Source organism: Schistocerca piceifrons, chromosome 4 (genome assembly GCF_021461385.2).
Source record: "Schistocerca piceifrons isolate TAMUIC-IGC-003096 chromosome 4, iqSchPice1.1, whole genome shotgun sequence".
Taxonomy (NCBI): Eukaryota; Metazoa; Arthropoda; class Insecta; order Orthoptera; family Acrididae; genus Schistocerca; species Schistocerca piceifrons.
In genome coordinates this window covers 384,826,287-384,845,517 of record NC_060141.1, presented here as the reverse complement: position 1 = coordinate 384,845,517, position 19,231 = coordinate 384,826,287, and the positions used below count along the sequence as shown (strand labels likewise).

Here is a 19,231-nt window from a genome sequence, read left to right as displayed (position 1 = left end):
GCATACATTGCTTGACTAAAAAATTTAAAAAAAAAGAAATCCGGATTATAGCCAGTAACACAACGACAACATGTGCAAAATTTGGTTCAATAATCTTTCAAACACTAAAATTTACATTAGCTTGTACGTGCCGATGTATTTTCTCTTACGTCGCCCTTAAGTTTTCAGAAGGTTGAGTGAACAATCTAAGAACTCTTTGTCCTTATTATACCAGCAACTCATCACAGCCCGTCGTAAGATAAAACTCCACATAATTTGCGAGGGAACTTTAAAAAAGTAAATAAGTAACTGGATGCTGCAGTACACTTCAAAGTGACACAGACACTTGACGCTATTCTTCAACATAGTCACTAAGTGTGAGTAAGCAACGTTCGGAACGTTCTACTAATCCTTCAGTTACTCGACGATAGAAACCTTCTCCCTGGTCACGGAGCTATTCGGGAACCTCTGTGTAGACGCTCTCATCGTTGGAAAATCTCTTCATCTCAAACTGTTGACGCCATTTAATTTCACTACGCCATTGCATTTGGTCCATATACCGCTAGAATTTCACTTTGAATCAGTGAGCAGTTCAGACGTTTCACCCACAAGAATTCGTACTGCCCCGCGTACTTCAACTTTGGAGTACTTTTCCAGTTGCCGCGCCATATTACTTTCACATTGTGATGCCCGAGGGAGGACTCGAACTCCCGGCGGGAGGGGCCGAGCAGTCCGTGACATGGCGCCTCAAACCGCATGGCCACTCCGCGCGGCTCTTAGTGTGGGACAAAATATGTAGCTCAATATCAGAAGTAATGATACACCATCAGCTGAGTGTCTGTATCTATTTAGTAAAATATGACCGGTTTGGATGGTCCACCTACAACAGGCCCTTATGTACAGCAAACGCGACTACAGCATTAGTTATCCAAGAAATACAAGATCATGGCGTCAAAAGTAACCATTATCAAACAAATATCTTTTAAGAAACGGTTCACAAAACAAATCGCTTATATCAGTGGACGTTACCAGCCAATTCATGAAACTGTAAAGCGCCCGTAATTAATTCTATTCTGTAATAACACATTTACTGTTGAACCTTAAACAGGTACAATAACATGTGCGTTGGTCAGTAACAGCAACCAATCGTATCTCTTGAGTAAGGTAAAACACACAGTGAAATTTGTATAATAAGTTAGGCTAACTGTATCTCACAGTAAGCACATCCAACCAGGGTAACAATCGTATGCTAATTCAATGTAACACTGCCTTTCTGAAAAAATTCTACTCACTGTGTCCAGTATAGGTAAAAATGTGAATAAAAAGAGAGTTCTTAACCATACAATAAACGGAAAAACTACAATCCCAAAAATTTACAGGGCACAATAAAATAGTTAAAACGATGCTCCCTACCTCATGACAAATACATAAGTGTACTCTGGTCACAACGTTGTCATGTAGAAGGTAATCTACAAAAGATAAGTAATGGATCGTGTGAAGTAATCAATACTGCATAAAGGGAAAAACGTGCAACCAACAAAACAGGACCGAGAGGAATAAACCGAGCGCGGTGACGCAGTGGTTAGCACACTGGACTCGCATTAGGGAGGACGACGGTTCAATCCCGTCTCCGGCCGTCCTGATTTAGGTTTTCCGTGATTTCCCTAAATCCTTTCAGGCAAATGCCGGAATGGTTCCCTTGAAAGGGCACGGCCGATTTCCTTACCCGTCTTTCCCTAACCCGAGCTTGCCCTCTGTCTCTAATGACCTCGTTGTCGACGGGACGTTAAACACTAATCTCCTCCTCCTCCTCCTCCGAGAGGAATAAAACCAATCCACGAATGACCTTATGGTACCATCGGTTATTGGTGCTAAGTACAAACCCCTACATGTTATGCACGGTAAATAAGAAAATTATACTCTGCGCAAGATCAGAGCCCGCGTGTTATCGCAGTAAATAGGACACACTAGCTGCCAAATGGTACGCAGTCGACAATTGACCTGTAGACAGCCATCTATGTGAAAAGTGCAAAACAACGAATATACATATGTTTGCAGCTGTACCGACCGGGTCAAATACCAAAAAAGAAAAAAGCGTGTGCAATCGTGCAATTATGAGAAAATATCGTTATGAGTAGCTGGGCGACCCAACATAACTGTATGTCGGATATAACTTGCGAAAGTGTGAAAGTCTTCATAGCTTTCGTAGGTCATGTACGAAACAACAGGAACAAATACGGAAATTTGGAAATTTCTGGTAAGGTCTTATGGGACCAAACTGCAGAGGTCATCGGTCCCAAGGCCTACACACTACTTAATCTTATACTAACTTACACTATGGACAACACACACATCCATGCCCGAGGGAGGACTCGAACCTCCGACGGGGGGAGGCGCAAGGACCGTGACAAGAGGCCTCAAACCGCACGGCTACTCCGCGCGGCCAAACAAATACGGCATTAGACGGGTAGTAAACGCAGTGTATAATAACATAACAACAAAGTACAGTACAGGTCTCTCGCGGAACCTGTTGTTACGGACGAGTTATAAAGAATAGATCTCACATGACTAATCGCGCCATTCCCAACATACATTAAAATAAGAACAGCTACAGATACGGAATGAAACAACACATTACGTCACAAAAACAGGATACTACCATTCCAAGACGTCGTTGTGGCAATCTTACACGTCTCTTTATGCTACTTCTGATTTTATAATCTTGCATTTCTTGGATAACCAATACTCTATTTTATTTCGGTGCTGGGGCCACTGCTGTTTCTTATTTATATAAATGATATGCCTTCTAGTATTACAGGTGATATAAAAATATTTCTGTTTGCTGATGACACCAGCTTGATAGTGAAGGATCTTGTGTGTAATATTGAAACAGTATCAAATAATGTAGTTCATGAAATAAGTTCGTGGCTTGTGCAAAATAATTTGATGCTAAATCACAGTAAGACTCAATTTTTACAGTTTCTAACTCACCATTCAACAAGAACCGTTATTTTGATCAGAAAGAATGGGCATATTATAAGCGAGATGGAACAGTTCAAGTTCCTAAGCGTTCGGATAGATAGTAAGCTGTTGTGGAAAGCCCATGTTCAGGATCTTGTGCAGAAACTAAATGCTGCTTTATTTACTATTAGAACAGTATGTGAAATAAGTGACAGTTCAACACGAAAAGTAGTCTACTTCGCATATTTTCATACGCTTATGTCGTATGGTATTGTTTTTTGGGGTAATTCTTCTGATTCAAAAAGGATATTTTTGGCTCAAAAACGGTCTGTTCGAGCTATATGTGGTGTAAGTTCGAAAACCTCTTGTCGACCCCTATTCAATAGTCTGGGAATTCTGACATTGCCCTCACAGTATATATTTTATTTAATGTTGTTTGTTGTTAGCAATATTAGTTTTTTCCAAAGAGTTAGCAGCTTTCACTCAGTTAATACTAAGCAGAAATCAAATGCACTTCCTTGACTCTTGTGCAGAAAGGAGTGCAGTATTCTGCTGCATCCACTTTCAATAAGCTACCACAGAAACTCAAAAATCTTAGCAGTAGCCCAAACACTTTTAAGTCTAAACTGAAGAGTTTCCTCATGGCTCGCTCCTTCTATTCTGTCGAGGAGCTCCTGGAAGAGCTGAAAAATTAAGCAAATTCCAGTGTAACATTGTTGATTTTCATTATTTAAACTTACGACTTGTCGCCTAAATATATTTCTTATATTTCATTTTATCTGTTTCTACTATCGTGTTATAATTTCATGTATTGACTCGTTCCATGACCATGGAGACTTCTCCTTAATTGGGTCCCATGGAACAATAAATAAATAAATAAATAAAAATAAAATAAAATATTTTCTGTACATAGCGGCCTGATGACGGTGGAGTTGGCCACCAAAACCGGTCGCATTTAAATAAATACATACAGACATACAGCTGACGGTATATCATTACTTCTCATGTATTTTTCAGCTGTTGTGCCACTATCCATCTAGGGTTGAGGAAAGATGCTCAGATATTACGTAACGTAACCCTTAGTTTCTGAATTCCCTGCGTATAGCAAGTACATAATATTTTGAATAGGAACCCGTATCCGGAAATTCTATGACGGTTTTAGTTCAGATGTGTAACGCGCCCACGTATGCTGAGGGGAGAGAAAAATCTCAGAGTTCCTTGTCCTGGTATGCAGTAGAGTAGACAGAATGACGTGTACTACGTCAATCGGTCACCTGGCGTCACTTAATGTCTGCCTTGGTGCGAGTCCTGTTCAATACCTGTGGTCCTCCGATACAATAAACATAGTTTTTTTCTGAATACACAGACGTGCACCTTGTGTATGGCTAAGCAATAGATAACGGAAGATCTGCCAGTCGGCTGTATAACGAATGTTTTCTGCAACCCAGCACGCCATCGTACGAACTTTTTGTCCAAGTTAATCTGTGGCTCCGAGAAAGAGGTACCTTCACCGAGAGGAGGCAGGACTATGGTGCTCCATGGCAACTCCCGAATTTAACGAAGATTAACTGCATAACGTTGAAGGAAATCCGCCAACGAGCACTCGAACAATTGCGTCTGCAATGGGTGTTAGTCACAATATCATCTGGAACGACAATCACTTACAAAGGGTACACTCCGTGCGTCCAGCCGATTTTCCACAACGTGTTGCCTGTTGCAAGTGGTTCCTGCACCACTGCATCGACACGCCCCTGTATTCAAGTCAAGTTCTGTTCACAGATGAATGTAAGTTCACCAGGGACTGTATTCTATATTCGCAAAACTGCCATTTCTGAGCAGACGAAAACCCTCATGTAACGCATGTTGAGGGATTTCAGCACCGATTTGGTATTAACATGTGGGTAGGTATTCTGGATCGTCATGTGTTTGGGCCATACTTCCTTCGACTCAAACTAACTGGTCCTACATACCTGATCTTCTTACGAAAGGCATTGGACCCATTCTTGGAAGCTGTGTCACTGAATGCCCGCCAGGAAATGCATGATGGTGACCATCTCACTTCCCACGTACGGTTCTGAGACATTTAAAACTAACATTAAAGCTTTACTTTCCCATGAGACATCCGAAATATTAGCGAAATTACAATTTTGTAAACGTGTTTTCTTGTCGGAAAACGCCTCGGTACAGTTAAGATATACACATAGTTTTTGAATAACTTCGTGATGCCTTCAGCTGAGCTGCCATTCTCTTTGTTTCATGAATGATTGTACAATTTCGACCTTAGGCCATTTTCATGTATCATACACTGGATGCGCTAATATCAGTTATGATTTAGACGTAGCAGCAAGTCATACCTCAAGAAATACTAGGCGGATTTACTTTATGGACGATTGTTTAATTGTGTGTTATGCCTCGTACGTTGTTATGCCTTGTTCCTGCGACAGCATGTAACTGTCACAATCTAAATTAGAAAGTGTTTTCGTTATTTTACGAGCATGTTACTTATGAGCAATTGTTGCAAAGTCTTCTATATAAGGTCGATGTCTTTAACGTACCTACACTAGGTATATTATAATTATTTTACAGGAATTTGTTAATAAGCTATATATATCTCAATTATATTCAACTATCGTTCGCCACTGGAGTAAATGCGACTGTACGTAATTTCTTTAAAATAACTTGTAAATGCTTGTTCTGTTATATGGTGAAAGATAGATAGGCCGAGTGGTCTACCTGCGTAGTCGCCGCGATCGCCGGATTTAATTCCGATGGAGTACTTCTTGTGGGATCATGCGCAAAGTTTAATTGACCATACTCCTTTTGAGACAGAGGAAGATCTGCTACCACGACATCTGGCCGCTGCACTAGAAACTGAAGAGACACCAGGTGGGATGGAGAGTGCGTACCAGAATATGCTTCATAGGTACAATGTCCGTAAGTGTAACGCATCAGTACTGTTCTGTACATACAGTATGCTGGGTCCTCTTTTGTTTTGGAATAATGTAAAACGTAAGGTTTAACTGTTAATACAAAGAAATATTGTAAGCGATAAATTGATGTCTCGTCACGTTTCGTTTCGAACTGTTATCTATTAACTGTATTGCGTTACGCCTAGTTTAGTTCCTCAAGCAGAAATGGATGAGTTGAACATCTGAATCGAAACCCCGGACATGAGTACTTATTCAAAACATTATGTACTTACTCACCATGGCAAGTCCTAGAAGTTTGTAACGGAAATTTCCGAACACCCTGTATAATCTACTTTGAGATGGTTCAAATGTCTCTGAGCACTATGGGACTTAACGTCTATGGTCATCAGTCCCCTAGAACTTAGAACTACTTAAACCTAACTAACCTAAGGACATCACACAACACCAAGCCATCACGAGGCAGAGAAAATCCCTGACCCCGCCGGGAATCGAACCCGGGAACCCGGGCGTGGGAAGCGAGAACGCTACCGCACGACCACGAGATGCGGGCTACTTTGAGATGAAAGGTTTCACACAGAAGAGGCATTCGTGGCGGGACGCATCAACCCGGTCAGAAAACTGATGAAGCAGAAATGTTGTTGTTGTTGTGATCTTCAGTCCTGAGACTGGTTTGATGCAGCACTCCATGCTACTCTATGCCGTGCAAGCTTCTTCATCTCCCAGTAACTACTGCAACCTACATCCTTCTGAATCTGCTTAGTGTATTCATCTCTTCGTCTTGCTCTACGATTTTTACCCTCCACGCTGCCCTCCAATACTAAATTGGTGATCCCTCTATGCCTCAGAACGTGTCCTGCCAACCGATCCCTTCTTCTAGTCAAGTTGTGCCACAGACTTCTCTTCTCCTCAATCGTATTCAATACCTTCTCATCTAATCTTCAGCATTCTTCTGTAGCACCACATTTCGAAAGATTCTATTCTCTTATTGTCCAAACTATTTATGGTCCACGTTTCACTTCCATACATGGCTACACTCCATACAAATACTTTCAGAAACGACTTCCTGACACTTAAATCTATGCTCGATGTTAACAAATTTCTCTTCTTCAGAAACGCTTTCCTTGCCATTGCCAGTCTACATTTTATGTCCTCTCTTCTTCGACCATCATCAGTTATTTTGCTCCCCAAATAGCAAAACTCCTTTACTACTTTGAGTGTCTCATTTCTTAATCTAATTCCCTCAGCATCACCCAACTTAATTCCATTATCCTCGTTTTGCTTTTGTTGATGTTCATCTTATATCCTCCTTTCAAGACACTATCCATTCCGTTGAACTGCTCTTTCAAGTTCTTTTCTGTCTCTGACAGAATTACAATGTCATCGACGAACCTCAAAGTTTTTATTTCTTCTCCATGGATTTTAATACCTACTCCGATATTTTCTTTTGTTTCCTTTACTGCTTGCTCAATATACAGAATGAATAACATTGGGGAGAGGCTACAACCCTGTCTCACTCCCTTCCTAACCACTGCTTCCCTTTCGTGTCCCTCGACTCTTATAACTGCCATGTGGTTTCTATACAAATTGTAAACAGCCTTTCGCTCCCTGTATTTTACCCCTGCCACCGTCAGATTTTGAAAGAGAGTATTCCAGTCAAGAAGCAAAAATAAATAGATTAATAAATAAGGAAATAAAGAGGAAAACGTATTACCGAATGTAACGCAGACGTATACACCTTAGTCCCACCCCAAGCGTCGACCGACATTCGTCTGTCGCGCCACAGAGAGTAGTTGCTGCCCGCGAGCCGGGCTACGCATATAGAGGGCGGTGGACGTGGGTGTTTGGCGAGAAGGCGGTGCCCCGCCGTCAATACGGCGGCCGAATCAATACCGCGGCGGCGGCGGCGGTGGCGGCGGAGACGGCGGCGGCGGTGGTGGAGGCGGCAGCCAGTGCTGCGGAGGAGGCGCAGCAGCCACCATGCAGCCGCCCCCCAGGAAGGTGAGTACCCGCTGACCCTCCGAGGCCCGGGTTCGAATCCCGCCACAAAGCCCGCGCGCCAGTGTCGCTCCCCGGAGCAGCCGGCGACGCTGCGGCGTTCTGCTCTGCTACCTTGGCGACCGCGACCCGCGACGCCGACCTCTGTTCTAGCGTCTAACGTTAGGCGGGTGACCGCATATAGAGCGTCTTCGTACTATCGCTGTAGATCTGCAGCTGCGACCACGCTGCCTCCTCTCCGAGTACAGTGTTAAAAACACTGTCACGCACGTTCGCCAACGTGACTTTTTACGATGAGAGGCAGCAGCGATCGCTCATTCAACTGTGACGCGTGGGCAGTGTATAGGAATCTATATCCTTGACCTCTGCGTCTGCCCCTCTTATTGACTACCTCGTGTATCACGACAGCAACTCTTGCACTATTGCCTGCTCGGGAGTCTACTACAACACGTGGCACCAGTGCTTGATTCTGTAATACCGCTTCTGCAGTTACTATATCCTAATATAATTTCAAGTTTTGTGAACATTGCTCAAGCTGATATTCTGCAAATTAAATCAGTATACAAAGAGAGGGAAAAGTTTGACACCCTACAGAAATACGATGTTCCTATAAGGACCAATATACTATCCATATCTTCCACCGCATTATTTTCTATTATGTACAGCTTTTACCAAGTCGAAAGGCCATCCTTTGATTCTGACTAGAACTATGACTGCCACAGATATCTTCGATCAGCTTTGAGGGTAGATTGTTAAAAGTAGGACTGTAGCATTTATTCAATAGTGGGACTTACGTGTTTAACAACTTTGCACATGTTTTGCTTTGGCGTGATTCTCTCTTTCTCTGCTTCATAATGGTAAATGTATTTATTTTACTGTATAAGGAATGAATTGCTATTATTTAGGTCATCCGTGCAAGCAATATCGATTAACAGAACTGAACCTTACATGTTTCTCACTAAGCGGCTACATTGTGGTGAAACTTTTCAATACATTTCGTTTCCACTTCATTGCCAGCGAGCCTGTGACTAGCAATAGCGGCAAATTATTAGCATCGTTCTCCAAATTCTGTGAAACATTGAACTACAACACATAGGACAGTGGTTCTAAATTATGATCTGCAACTTCAGTGCGCTAGTGAGTTGATTCTACGAAAGAGTTCGAGAAACAAAATTCAGAACGGATTGTTTCAATGAGCTGTTTAACAAAAAGTGGTTGACGTGGTACTAGGAAACAAACTTCGCCGAATTTTTAACAGTATTTCAACAAATTTGAGACTGTGCTTGTTAATAATTTTTGAAAGTACAAATTAGGCTAAAGTTTTTTAAGAAGCTGTAAGCAGATCATCTTGAAAAATAACCTTTTCAGCATTTCATCGCCTTTGCAAGGATTTTCATTTCTCTTTGTACAGTTCTTTATAGATTTACAATCGGCTATGGTGCTATATTACTGACATGTCGGTTATTGTAGGCGACGCGCTGAGGTCGCCCAAAAAGTATGAATGTGCGTAATGATGGCTGCTAAAGAGTGCACAGCTATACACATGTGGCACGTTTTCGCTCACGGTCGAGAATAATGTAAATTTAGATGAAATACAAGTAATTTCTTGAAGTTTCGCTGGCAGAATAGGTTTGGAAGTATGTGGTACAGGAATTTCGTGAAATAAAGTTAACTGTCGTCATGCTTATCGTGGTCATTGTAGGGCCTGTTTCCGGTTTATAGCAGTGATTACACGTATCCATTAAGAGCTGTATCTATTGTCTTCGGGTAGCTTAATGCTGAAGTAGAGTAGACAGCTGAATTTAGCTCCTTTGATCTCCGGAAATTGGTGAGCGAAGTCATGAAGAAGAATAATGTAGCCGATAAGACATGCTAAATACTATGGAAACGTTATTGTCACTGTTGCTATTAGCAGGTTCGAATTTCGATCTACTTTCCAAACTTACGGAAGTTTTGTAAGCCCGCGTTGGAAGGTTGTTTATGTAGCATCCTGATTTCGTCTATGCTAGTTGCTTTACTGCAGATGGTTCCATGCATGTCGATAGTCTTGAAACTGACTCGTCAGTGGTAAGTTTCAATCATAACATTCTGATAACAATGGGTGCAAGGAGATATGGAAAAGACATTACATCTATGCGTAATGGGCATTTGATTGCTGTAATGTTTGTGGCAGGAGAAAACCAAATTTTTTTATCGTTTTAGGAATACCGATTAGGGAACAATGGCTGGTCGTGTGATGTTCATGCTGTAACTCATATTTTCCTCGAATTACGAAGTGGTAATGAATACGTTTAATTACAATTTCTCTTTGATGCTCCCCGAAATCGGTGCTTTAAAAGTCGTGTCGATTACCCGAAGATTGGCCCTAAGAGTTTTCAGCAGTTCTGTAACGCTTCCATGCGTACTGAACAAGAGGAACAGAAGAGGAGATTAGTGTTTAAGGTCCCGTCGACAACGAGGTCATTAGAGACGGAGCTCAAGTTCTGATTAAGGAAGGATGGCGAAGGAAATAGGCCGTGCCCTTTCAAAGGAACGATCCCAGCATTTTCCTGAAACGATGTAGCGAAATTACGGTAAACCTAAATCAGGAATACCGGACGCGGTTTTGAGTCCAGTGTGCTAACCACTGCGCCACCTCGCTCGTTATGTACTGAACACACTCATGGCTACCCCTATTAGTGTATCATCTGAAATCGTCCATTACTTGTTAGCGAAGCCTAACGTGGATCACGCTTAATCGCACAATATTGCTGGATAAGTCGTTCAAAGTTCTTTTGGAGGAATCAAGGAAATATCTCAGTTTACCTCTGAATCACTGTGAAAAGTTTCGTAGCTGAAGAACTCTGCAGCGCTGGTGGCTAAATGGAGACCAGTCTACCGAGTGCAGAGGACTCTGCCTGAATCGTCGTCGTCATCATCATCATCATCATCAGCCATTTGAAAACTGCTGCTTGACAAAGACTTTCTTATGCATTACGAACACACGTCGCTTCAACTTGTTCCGTGGTGCCGTGTATAAACCTTCCATTTGGTCAAAGTTTCCGCTTTTCCAAACTCTTTTCTAATCTTGGAATGTATATGGAGCCCTTAAATTGAACGGATTTTCAACCTTTGGCATTCACTGAAATTCATTCAGGAGGGGGAGAGGACGTGGGGGAAGGGGGGGGGGAGGGAGAGGAAGTTGAAAGACTCCAAACATGCCATTTTTGATACAAATGATACAGCAACTACTAGAACCATGTTATTGTCTCACTGTGATCAGTCACGTAATGCTACAGTTGGCTAAAAGAGAGATTTAGGGAAATGAGTTCTAGAAGTTCATTAGACTCCTGTACTGAATAAGAACTCTGTACTACATATTCCAGGGATTGTGGGGGGGGGGAGGGGGAGGAGGAGCAAGTGTTCACACCCCACTCCCCTCCCCGACGATTCCTCCCTTGAGTTGCGGACGCCTTTGTCATCAACTAGAAATCCGTCAGTGATCATTTGCGACAAACGTAAGCTCGAATAGCGAAGTCTTTGTTTCTAAGATGCCATCCCAGCCGTTATGGTAAACCTTACAAAATATTTAGCTTCAATTTCGAGCTAAAATTTGACATCTGTCTCATGTTTCCCTTCTTAATATGTCCCGGAACTCCTTTCCAATAGAATATAACGACGGCAAACTTTCTTTCTTCCATCTTTCCTTTCGTTTTCGGACCGGAGCAAAGTACAGAATATTTCATGTGCGACAAAATATTTGTTTACTATCGTAATCCTTTTTGTCTTAATGCTGGGGACGTTAATAGCGGAGGCATCAGTATCAGCATGCTCAGGCATCTAGGTGTCGCCAAGAGTCCCTGAGATTTGACACTTATAAGAAAGGGAAAAATTAGAAATTGTAGTTAATGCTTTTCGTTGGACATATATTTTGAAACTTCAGAAGATTTGCATTTCTTCATCTCTAGCTGACAACTTTTTTCGTACGACAAACTGAAATACTGAGGTACAGTCCCACTTCTCTGCTACATATCTTTACTACACACGATCTGCCAAAATGGTTTCTGTCTTGTTTGGGCAAGTAAGATGAGTATGTATGTAGCGTAACATCATTACAGGTGATTATGTAAATGGAACAGAGTAGAGAGCTGAATCTTGGAACTAGCACAAAGCCTACTCATGGCTACTATAGCAGTGGGACAGCTGAGTTAAAGTGCGACGGTCAGATTACTGTCAATAGATAGATATGCCACCGATACACATTACATTGCGGACAAGTTCGGAATCGAACCAAGGATGTTTGCACATGGACTAACGATCTCTTCCCGCTGCCATCTTAGACATCTTTGATTGTTTTCTTTCTCCACTAACCTGCGAACAAGCTGCCTCGGACGCTTTAGCTACGTATTAACATTTCAGTGACGTTGGCAACTGGGATAGTAGTATAAAGATTTACAATATAAGCATCGGTACAAAAGTTAAATACAACAGTCAACTGCTGTACAAATCGGTGGTATAAATAAGTCTTTTCTTTATTAATTCAGCCGTCATAAGCCTACAGCCATATAGTTTTCCTGAATGCCAATAAATATCCAACAAAAGCATAATAACGATTGAAATATACTTTTATTAGACTATTTTGTTTTGTACTAGTTTTATAAATTTGGTTATGTCTGATTTTTTTTTTGTAAAATCTAAAAATAATGTGAACTAAATATCGTTTCCTGATTTTACTCACCATAATATTCCACTAAACGTTAGAAGGTATGGTCAGTTGGTTGGTTTGCAGAGCACAATGCTTTCCTCTGTGGTTCTGCTGGAGGTGATTATAACAGTGCCTTTCGTGGGCCGGAAAACTGACCTGTTATGAAAGTACCTGCAGTTTAACATCTAATACATATTAGTATACTCCTAACATTCAGTCACAAATGATTTTATCCTGCCAGGCACTTAAATGTGATTTGCAGAGTATCCTTGTAGATATAGATTAGCGCACGTCAACATCTTGATCATCTACTGGTATTTCGGTTTCTATATAGTGCAAATGCGTCGTTTCACATCTTTACTGATATTAAAAACACAGTTTTATACGAGTACATAATGATCCAACTTAGATGATGAAGAATAAGTGATCGTCAAACAAAGAATGACTGATTATGAGTGTGGAAAATAATGATACAATGATAGCAACACCTTTTATTCTTCTCGTACAGTTCAACCACTAGGCATCTGCGTTGAGATACCATCTTCTTCCAGTTTTCTATACTTCCTTCTTATTTCTGGTGTCTCACTTCTCATTCTGTTAACGTGTTAATTTTTTCTGTTTTCGTGCATTTTATTTTCGTTCATAGAGGTAGGAATTTCGTCCTGATGCTGTAACTCTTAATCCCGTCTAACCTGCTCTGCTCAGAGAAATCTCATTCCTGCTATATGAGTTCTATTCTCTTGTGTTTTTACTTGTGACCCATAATTTACTTCCGTACGGGACGAGGGAACGAGTCTGGTCTTACAAAGTTTCAGTCGTGCCGCCTACTTTTTTATTTTCACACACCTGTTGAGCATCGCATACATGTTTGCGATTTTTTCTGCTTCCTTCTCTGCATCTTTAACGGAGTGTGTTAATATTTTGTGTCTCAACCTACATAATTAAATTGTCTAACTTGTTGTATATCATTATGAACCACATTTTATGATCGTCTGCTTAATCAGGCACAATTTAAAGTAGCATGTCCAGCTGTTGAAATGCCAGTATGAAATCAGGTTTTCCACACTAGGAAAGTGTCGTCAAAATACACTGTTAAAAGAGTATGGATGTCAGACAACGCCCTTGTCTGACACCTTTAGACTGTAGAGTGTAGTCTGTTTTAATTCGCCATTTAAATCAAGAATTGTAATGATATCTAGATACATGTTGCTCAGGGTCCCTATCAAATGTAACAGACAACCTCTTTCTTTCTTTTAAGTCTCCACAGGTTGCTTCTATAAATATTCACAAAACAACGAATACTAAAATTCGTTGTAGACAATAAAATGTTTCCCAAACGACAGTGACTCATACAGGTACCTTAAATCAAAATGCGCCACAGATGCCAAAGATAAAAGCAGTCATAGGTACCCTCTGAATTTCAAGTTGTAACCATTGTCGAGGAAAGCTAGGACCTTATTGTTAGAGATAACTATTAACGCCATACCTACATACACCAAATTTAGTTTGAGATAAGTCTCTTTAATTGGCGAGAAAAATGCTACGACGAATTGCTGTCGAACAGCGACTTTTAGATTACGCCAACTGCATTGTGGCGCCCACGATGCTGAAGTGATTCAGATACGTTTCTGGGAGTAAGAGCTATTTATAGGAAGCTGCAGCTCTGGTTCATCCGACACAGCACAAGACGGCTTCATTGTCTTGAGCGGTAGTCAGCTGTGCTTAACCGTAATCTCAGTCGCTGCCTTACCGGCGGATAATGTTTGGCTCCGTAGATAAGTCACCACCTTTATCTCGCGGTTCTAAGCGCTGGTGCAGTGGAACTGTTCGTGACCTTTGCAGACTGGACGCTTACCGGCATTACAGAGCGCTCCTGTGTGCGGCGTCACACACGCTAATTGCGTGTTGCTTGCCCTACCCCTGAGAGCGTTGTTGTGTCGAGACCGTGCTGCCGGTACAGGGGCTTTCAGTGTTTGTGTGTGTGTGTGTGTGTGTGTGTGTGTGTGTGTGTATGTGTGTGTGCGTTCAGCAAGTCTTGCGTTTTGACATGTAGCACGTACGTCTGTGCTTGGAAACATCACCCGTACTGTCTACTTTACCGCCCACACAGGCTTCGCTACTTCATTGTTACAGCACGCTCCGGAGAAATTTGCATTCGCAGTGAAGTCCGAGATTCAGTGCTGCCAAACTGTCTGTGGGAATTTACCAACTGAGCTACCCAAGCACGACTCACGCCCCGTCCTCCCAGCTATACTTCTACCAATACCTCGTCTCCTACCTTCCAAACTGGTACTGGCAGAAGTATAGCTGTGAGTATCTGTGGCAATGTTTCCGAAGTTAAACCACGATCTGATTATTTCAGAGTAAAACAGTTTTGGTTGCGAAGTTATTTTTTGTCAATAACGCGTTTTACACTTTCGTGACATTATCAGGTTGTGTGAAACTAGCTTCCATCATAAAGCCATATTATGATGGATGGGTTACATATCGAGTTTCTTTTGTGACCTTTTCATGTGGCTTTATCGCGGACAGGGTACATTTTCTGCAACTTTGAAGAAATCTGATGATGCTCCAAAAGCGTCAAACGCGTTACTGATAATTCTGCAACCAAGACTTGCCTTTTTTTCTAAAATAGTTCGAAACCGTTTGTTGTAGCGCGCTGCCACCATGTAATGGAAAATTTTTACACTACCTGATTCACAAATGGAACCAATGAAGCGGAGTTATTAAGCAGGGTTTTCCGAAAATCCTTCACTTCAGAAGATGTAAATATTCCAGAATTAGGATTGAGAACAGCTGCTAACATGCGTGATTTGCAAGATAACATCTTCCTGTTTATGTCGGCTAGTAGACGCAACCATGACTAATATATTGTTTTTATGCCACATAGGCACGGAAGCGGTATATTATAATGTAAACTGAAGCTGGAAGCTTAAGATAAGGGCTTGAAAATGACCAAAGATTGACATTGACCAATCGCATGGATAATAAAAAAAATACAGCTTACCTGAACCGTGTTTTCATTCACATATCGCGTTGAGGCTACGGATCCCATAAAAATATTTAAAAAAATTAAAACTGACAGAAGACATGGAAATCAAAGAAGGATAACCCTTTTGTAGTATCTCGAAGTAGCGGAGAGAGTCTCTCAGATATGATAAGCGAGCTGGGGTGCCAATCATTAAAACAAGGACTTTTTTCCTTGCGGCGAGTTCTTTTCACGAAATTGCAATCAAAACTTTCTCCTCTGAAAGTAAAAATATTTTTCTGACCCGCACCTACATAGAGAGAAATTACGATCGTAATAAAATAAGGGAAATCAGAGGTCCCACGGAAAGAATTAGGAGTTTATTTTACCCAAGTGTTATTCGAGAGTAGAGCGGTCTAGAAATAATCTGGAAGAGGTTTCATAAACGCTCTGCCAAAGATTTATGTGTGAATCTTTTAGTTGAAGATGTAGATCTGTTCATAAATCATAGCATGGAGACTTTCTTTGACTCCTTACTGATTGTACCCTACATCTACGGCAACGTATACACTCTTTGAAACGAAAAAGGGAACGTTAAAGGACATATAGTTTGTTCACAACGATCTGAACGAGGGCTGGCTATTTCTGGATCATTTATGCTAATGGGTGGTGTCTGTTCTTACGGACATGTCAGAATGAAGTTAAGCACTGCGCCACCCGGACACGGTGTTATCGCAATTGCGTGGACTATCTCGGCACGTCTTTCGGCCGACCCACATTCCCACCTAGTGCCATCTAAATGCAATCCCCGTCCATATCCCCCATGCTCGTTACTTTGAGATTACTGCAGAAGGTCGAACGTAATTGTGTATTCGCTCTGAAGGTGGTGTACTCATTGCCCATCTTACGGATATGTCAGAAAGAACAGACACCTCGCGAAGTCCGCAGCTGAGATACATGTTATGTAAATTGAAGTTGGAGGGTAGAAAAAGAAAAGGAAGGGAACTATTTATGTCAGCTACATCGGGACTTCATGTGGGATCAGCGGTGACGGGTGCAAACAGGAGACCCCGGGTTCGAATGCCTGTCCGCCACACATTTTCACTTGTCGCCACTGATCCCGCATAAAGTCCTGATACAGCTGACATCAATAGTTCCTCTCCTTTCCTTTCATTTCACCCTTCTCCACTTCACGTAATTTCTGGATCAGCTGCAGTCGGCAGAAGTCGGTCGACTTCAGGCCAAAAGTGTTTTCTGTTCGGCCACTGTCCACCAGGAATGATAATGTTCAGCCTTTCGACGTACGAGTCACCTGTATGGCTCGACTACCGCTTTGGAAGGCAGACCACACTACACTGATTCTCCTGGTAGATTAACAATCTTTTATAGTAATGAGTCGGTTTTCGGTACCCTAGTACACACAGTTATGACAGTTTACTGTTCATCAAGTTACCTTCCAGTAGGAATGTGGGTGCACTCAACGAATACGATATGACGTTCAAATGATAGAGCGCAGCAATCAGTCGTCCTTTTCTTTCATGTTTTATTAGGCAAATCTAGATTTCGGCTAGTGCCTAGCCATTATTAATGCCCTATTTCATGGTATCAATGCATGCCCTAGTACGCCAGTACCCTGTTGTTCGGTTTTCTGTCACTGTGCTAGAAATCCGAACAACAGGGAACTGCCATACTAGAAAATGCATTGACAGCATGAAATAGCGCATGGATAATGGCTAGGCACTAGCCGAAATCTTGATTTATCTAATAAAATCTGAAAGAAAAGGACGACTAATTGCTGTGAGTTTACTGTTCAGTTAAGTTTAAAGTTCGCTTCGTCCAGGCAAAGTATTAAGACTGACAAACCTGCCCTTTCTTAACACATGTTGATGAACCGCTCACAAAATTGAACATGTTTATCGGGATCGTCCTAGTTTTGAGCATAGAGAAGTCTCGGAATGTGAGACTTCCATTTCTGATACAGCAATATTCTGTGAACACTGAGTCTGCTGATCACAATCTGACAAGAACATTGCCCCCCAGATTTTCTTCGAGATTGTAAGGAACCCTGGAATACTAAGTCAACATTTTTGTTGTTCGCTGGACATATCTGCTTCTGCAGAGTCTCTTACTAACTTCTTGAACCGTTACATCGACGTCATATTCGTGCTTGCCTCAGAATGTAGCAATCGTGAACCTTGTTGGTGACGCCATTCGAAATTCAACTCTCCAACGCCGAAGATCCCTATTCACATTCTTTGATTTCCAATAACACTTTGCTACTCACTTCCGTTGCGTAAACGATAACTATGTCCGCCATGATTTACAATCTTGCATCACTTTTTTCTGTTTTTCCTAACCATGTTCAGAAGATTGTGATTCAGCTACCCTGCCGGTGTTGCTTTATGCAACCTGCAATGTTATATCTGGTCTTCAAAAACCACGCTCGTGATCTTAATATTCTCCCGCCCGCGCAAACTATTAGTCTACAGAAAAAATGAACGGGACCTTTTTGTTGGAATTCTAATGTAGCTAAATTTTGTTCTGGGATATGTTTTCGCTAGAGATCTTCAAACGCACCTCCACCCCCACACGCATCCCTCGCCAGTCACAATTTCTTTTATCTTTTTCGTAGTACTCCCTCCTACCACTGCACAACAATTTACGACTACACGAAGTATTCCAGATATTCAACCTTTTTTGCTCTATATTGATTGGGGTATTACGCCACAAGCATAGTTGGATATTTCGTTAACATTATTACTTTAAACGTGTCCATGAGAGTATTGATAAGAAAAATGACTTTTGTAAACTTTACGTTGAAACTAATTGCGTTGATAATTCGAACTAAACTTAACCCTCGCAAGCACAATAGTTTCGTAATCAGAAGACCGGATGGACACAACGATGTCTGTTTTATGGTGATAAAATCTCAAAACTGCTAGGTAACATTCACACAAATGTCAGTTTTACAATTTTTAAGGATTCGACTAAGCCGGTGGCGTAATAAGACCAGTCAATGAAAACCAAAACAGGTGGATCATGGAAAATAATTCGCGCAGTCGCAAATTTTTGTACAGTCATAGGCGGAAGTGCCATTAACAACATACTACAAATCCTGACCAGTGGGGGCTGTGTATGGGAGTGGGGTTGCGTTTTAAAGTCACTTTTCTGTCTTTTTCGTGAATATTTCGAAAACTGTAGCCTCCAGCGAAAACGTAACCCAGTACAGAATATAATAATTTGCGCGTACCGTGCGAGAGAATATGAAAATCTCGCGTGTAGTTTTTGAAGCTTAGATGTAACATTGAGGGTTGTATAAAACGATAGCGGTAGGAGCAGCTGAGTGACCCTGCATACCGTATTTTGAGACATCCTGTATGTTCTACACGCCATTGTATTCTGCATGGATACATCCTTCTGAATCTGTTTAGTGTATTCATCTCTTGGTCTCCCTCTACGATTTTTACCCTCCACACTGCCCTCCAATACTAAATTGGTGATCCCTTGATGCCTCAGACATACGAAAAGTGAAATGTCAAACTATCTAAGAGCCACATTTGTCATTTTTTGTATCAAAAAAATTGAGAAGCTGTTCTGAAGCCACAGAATTATATTGCTCACCTCATAACTGCAAAAAAATAACGAGACGTATAAGAAAATAAATAGTTCATTGAGAACGTTCTAGGTGCCATCCCAGGGAACAGGCTGATTCTA

General features: G+C 41.6%; 1 protein-coding gene across 1 annotated transcript in view; it reads left to right on the top strand.

Annotated features, from left to right (window-relative positions):
* Positions 1-7,797: 7,797 nt before the first annotated feature.
* LOC124795860 (protein nervous wreck) overlaps positions 7,798-19,231 on the top strand; it is a 737,145-nt gene continuing 725,711 nt past the window's right edge. The window contains exon 1 of the mRNA XM_047259941.1: positions 7,798-7,868. Coding sequence (XP_047115897.1) covers positions 7,848-7,868 — 21 coding nt within the window. The 5' untranslated portion in view covers positions 7,798-7,847. The remainder of the gene's footprint in view (positions 7,869-19,231) is intronic.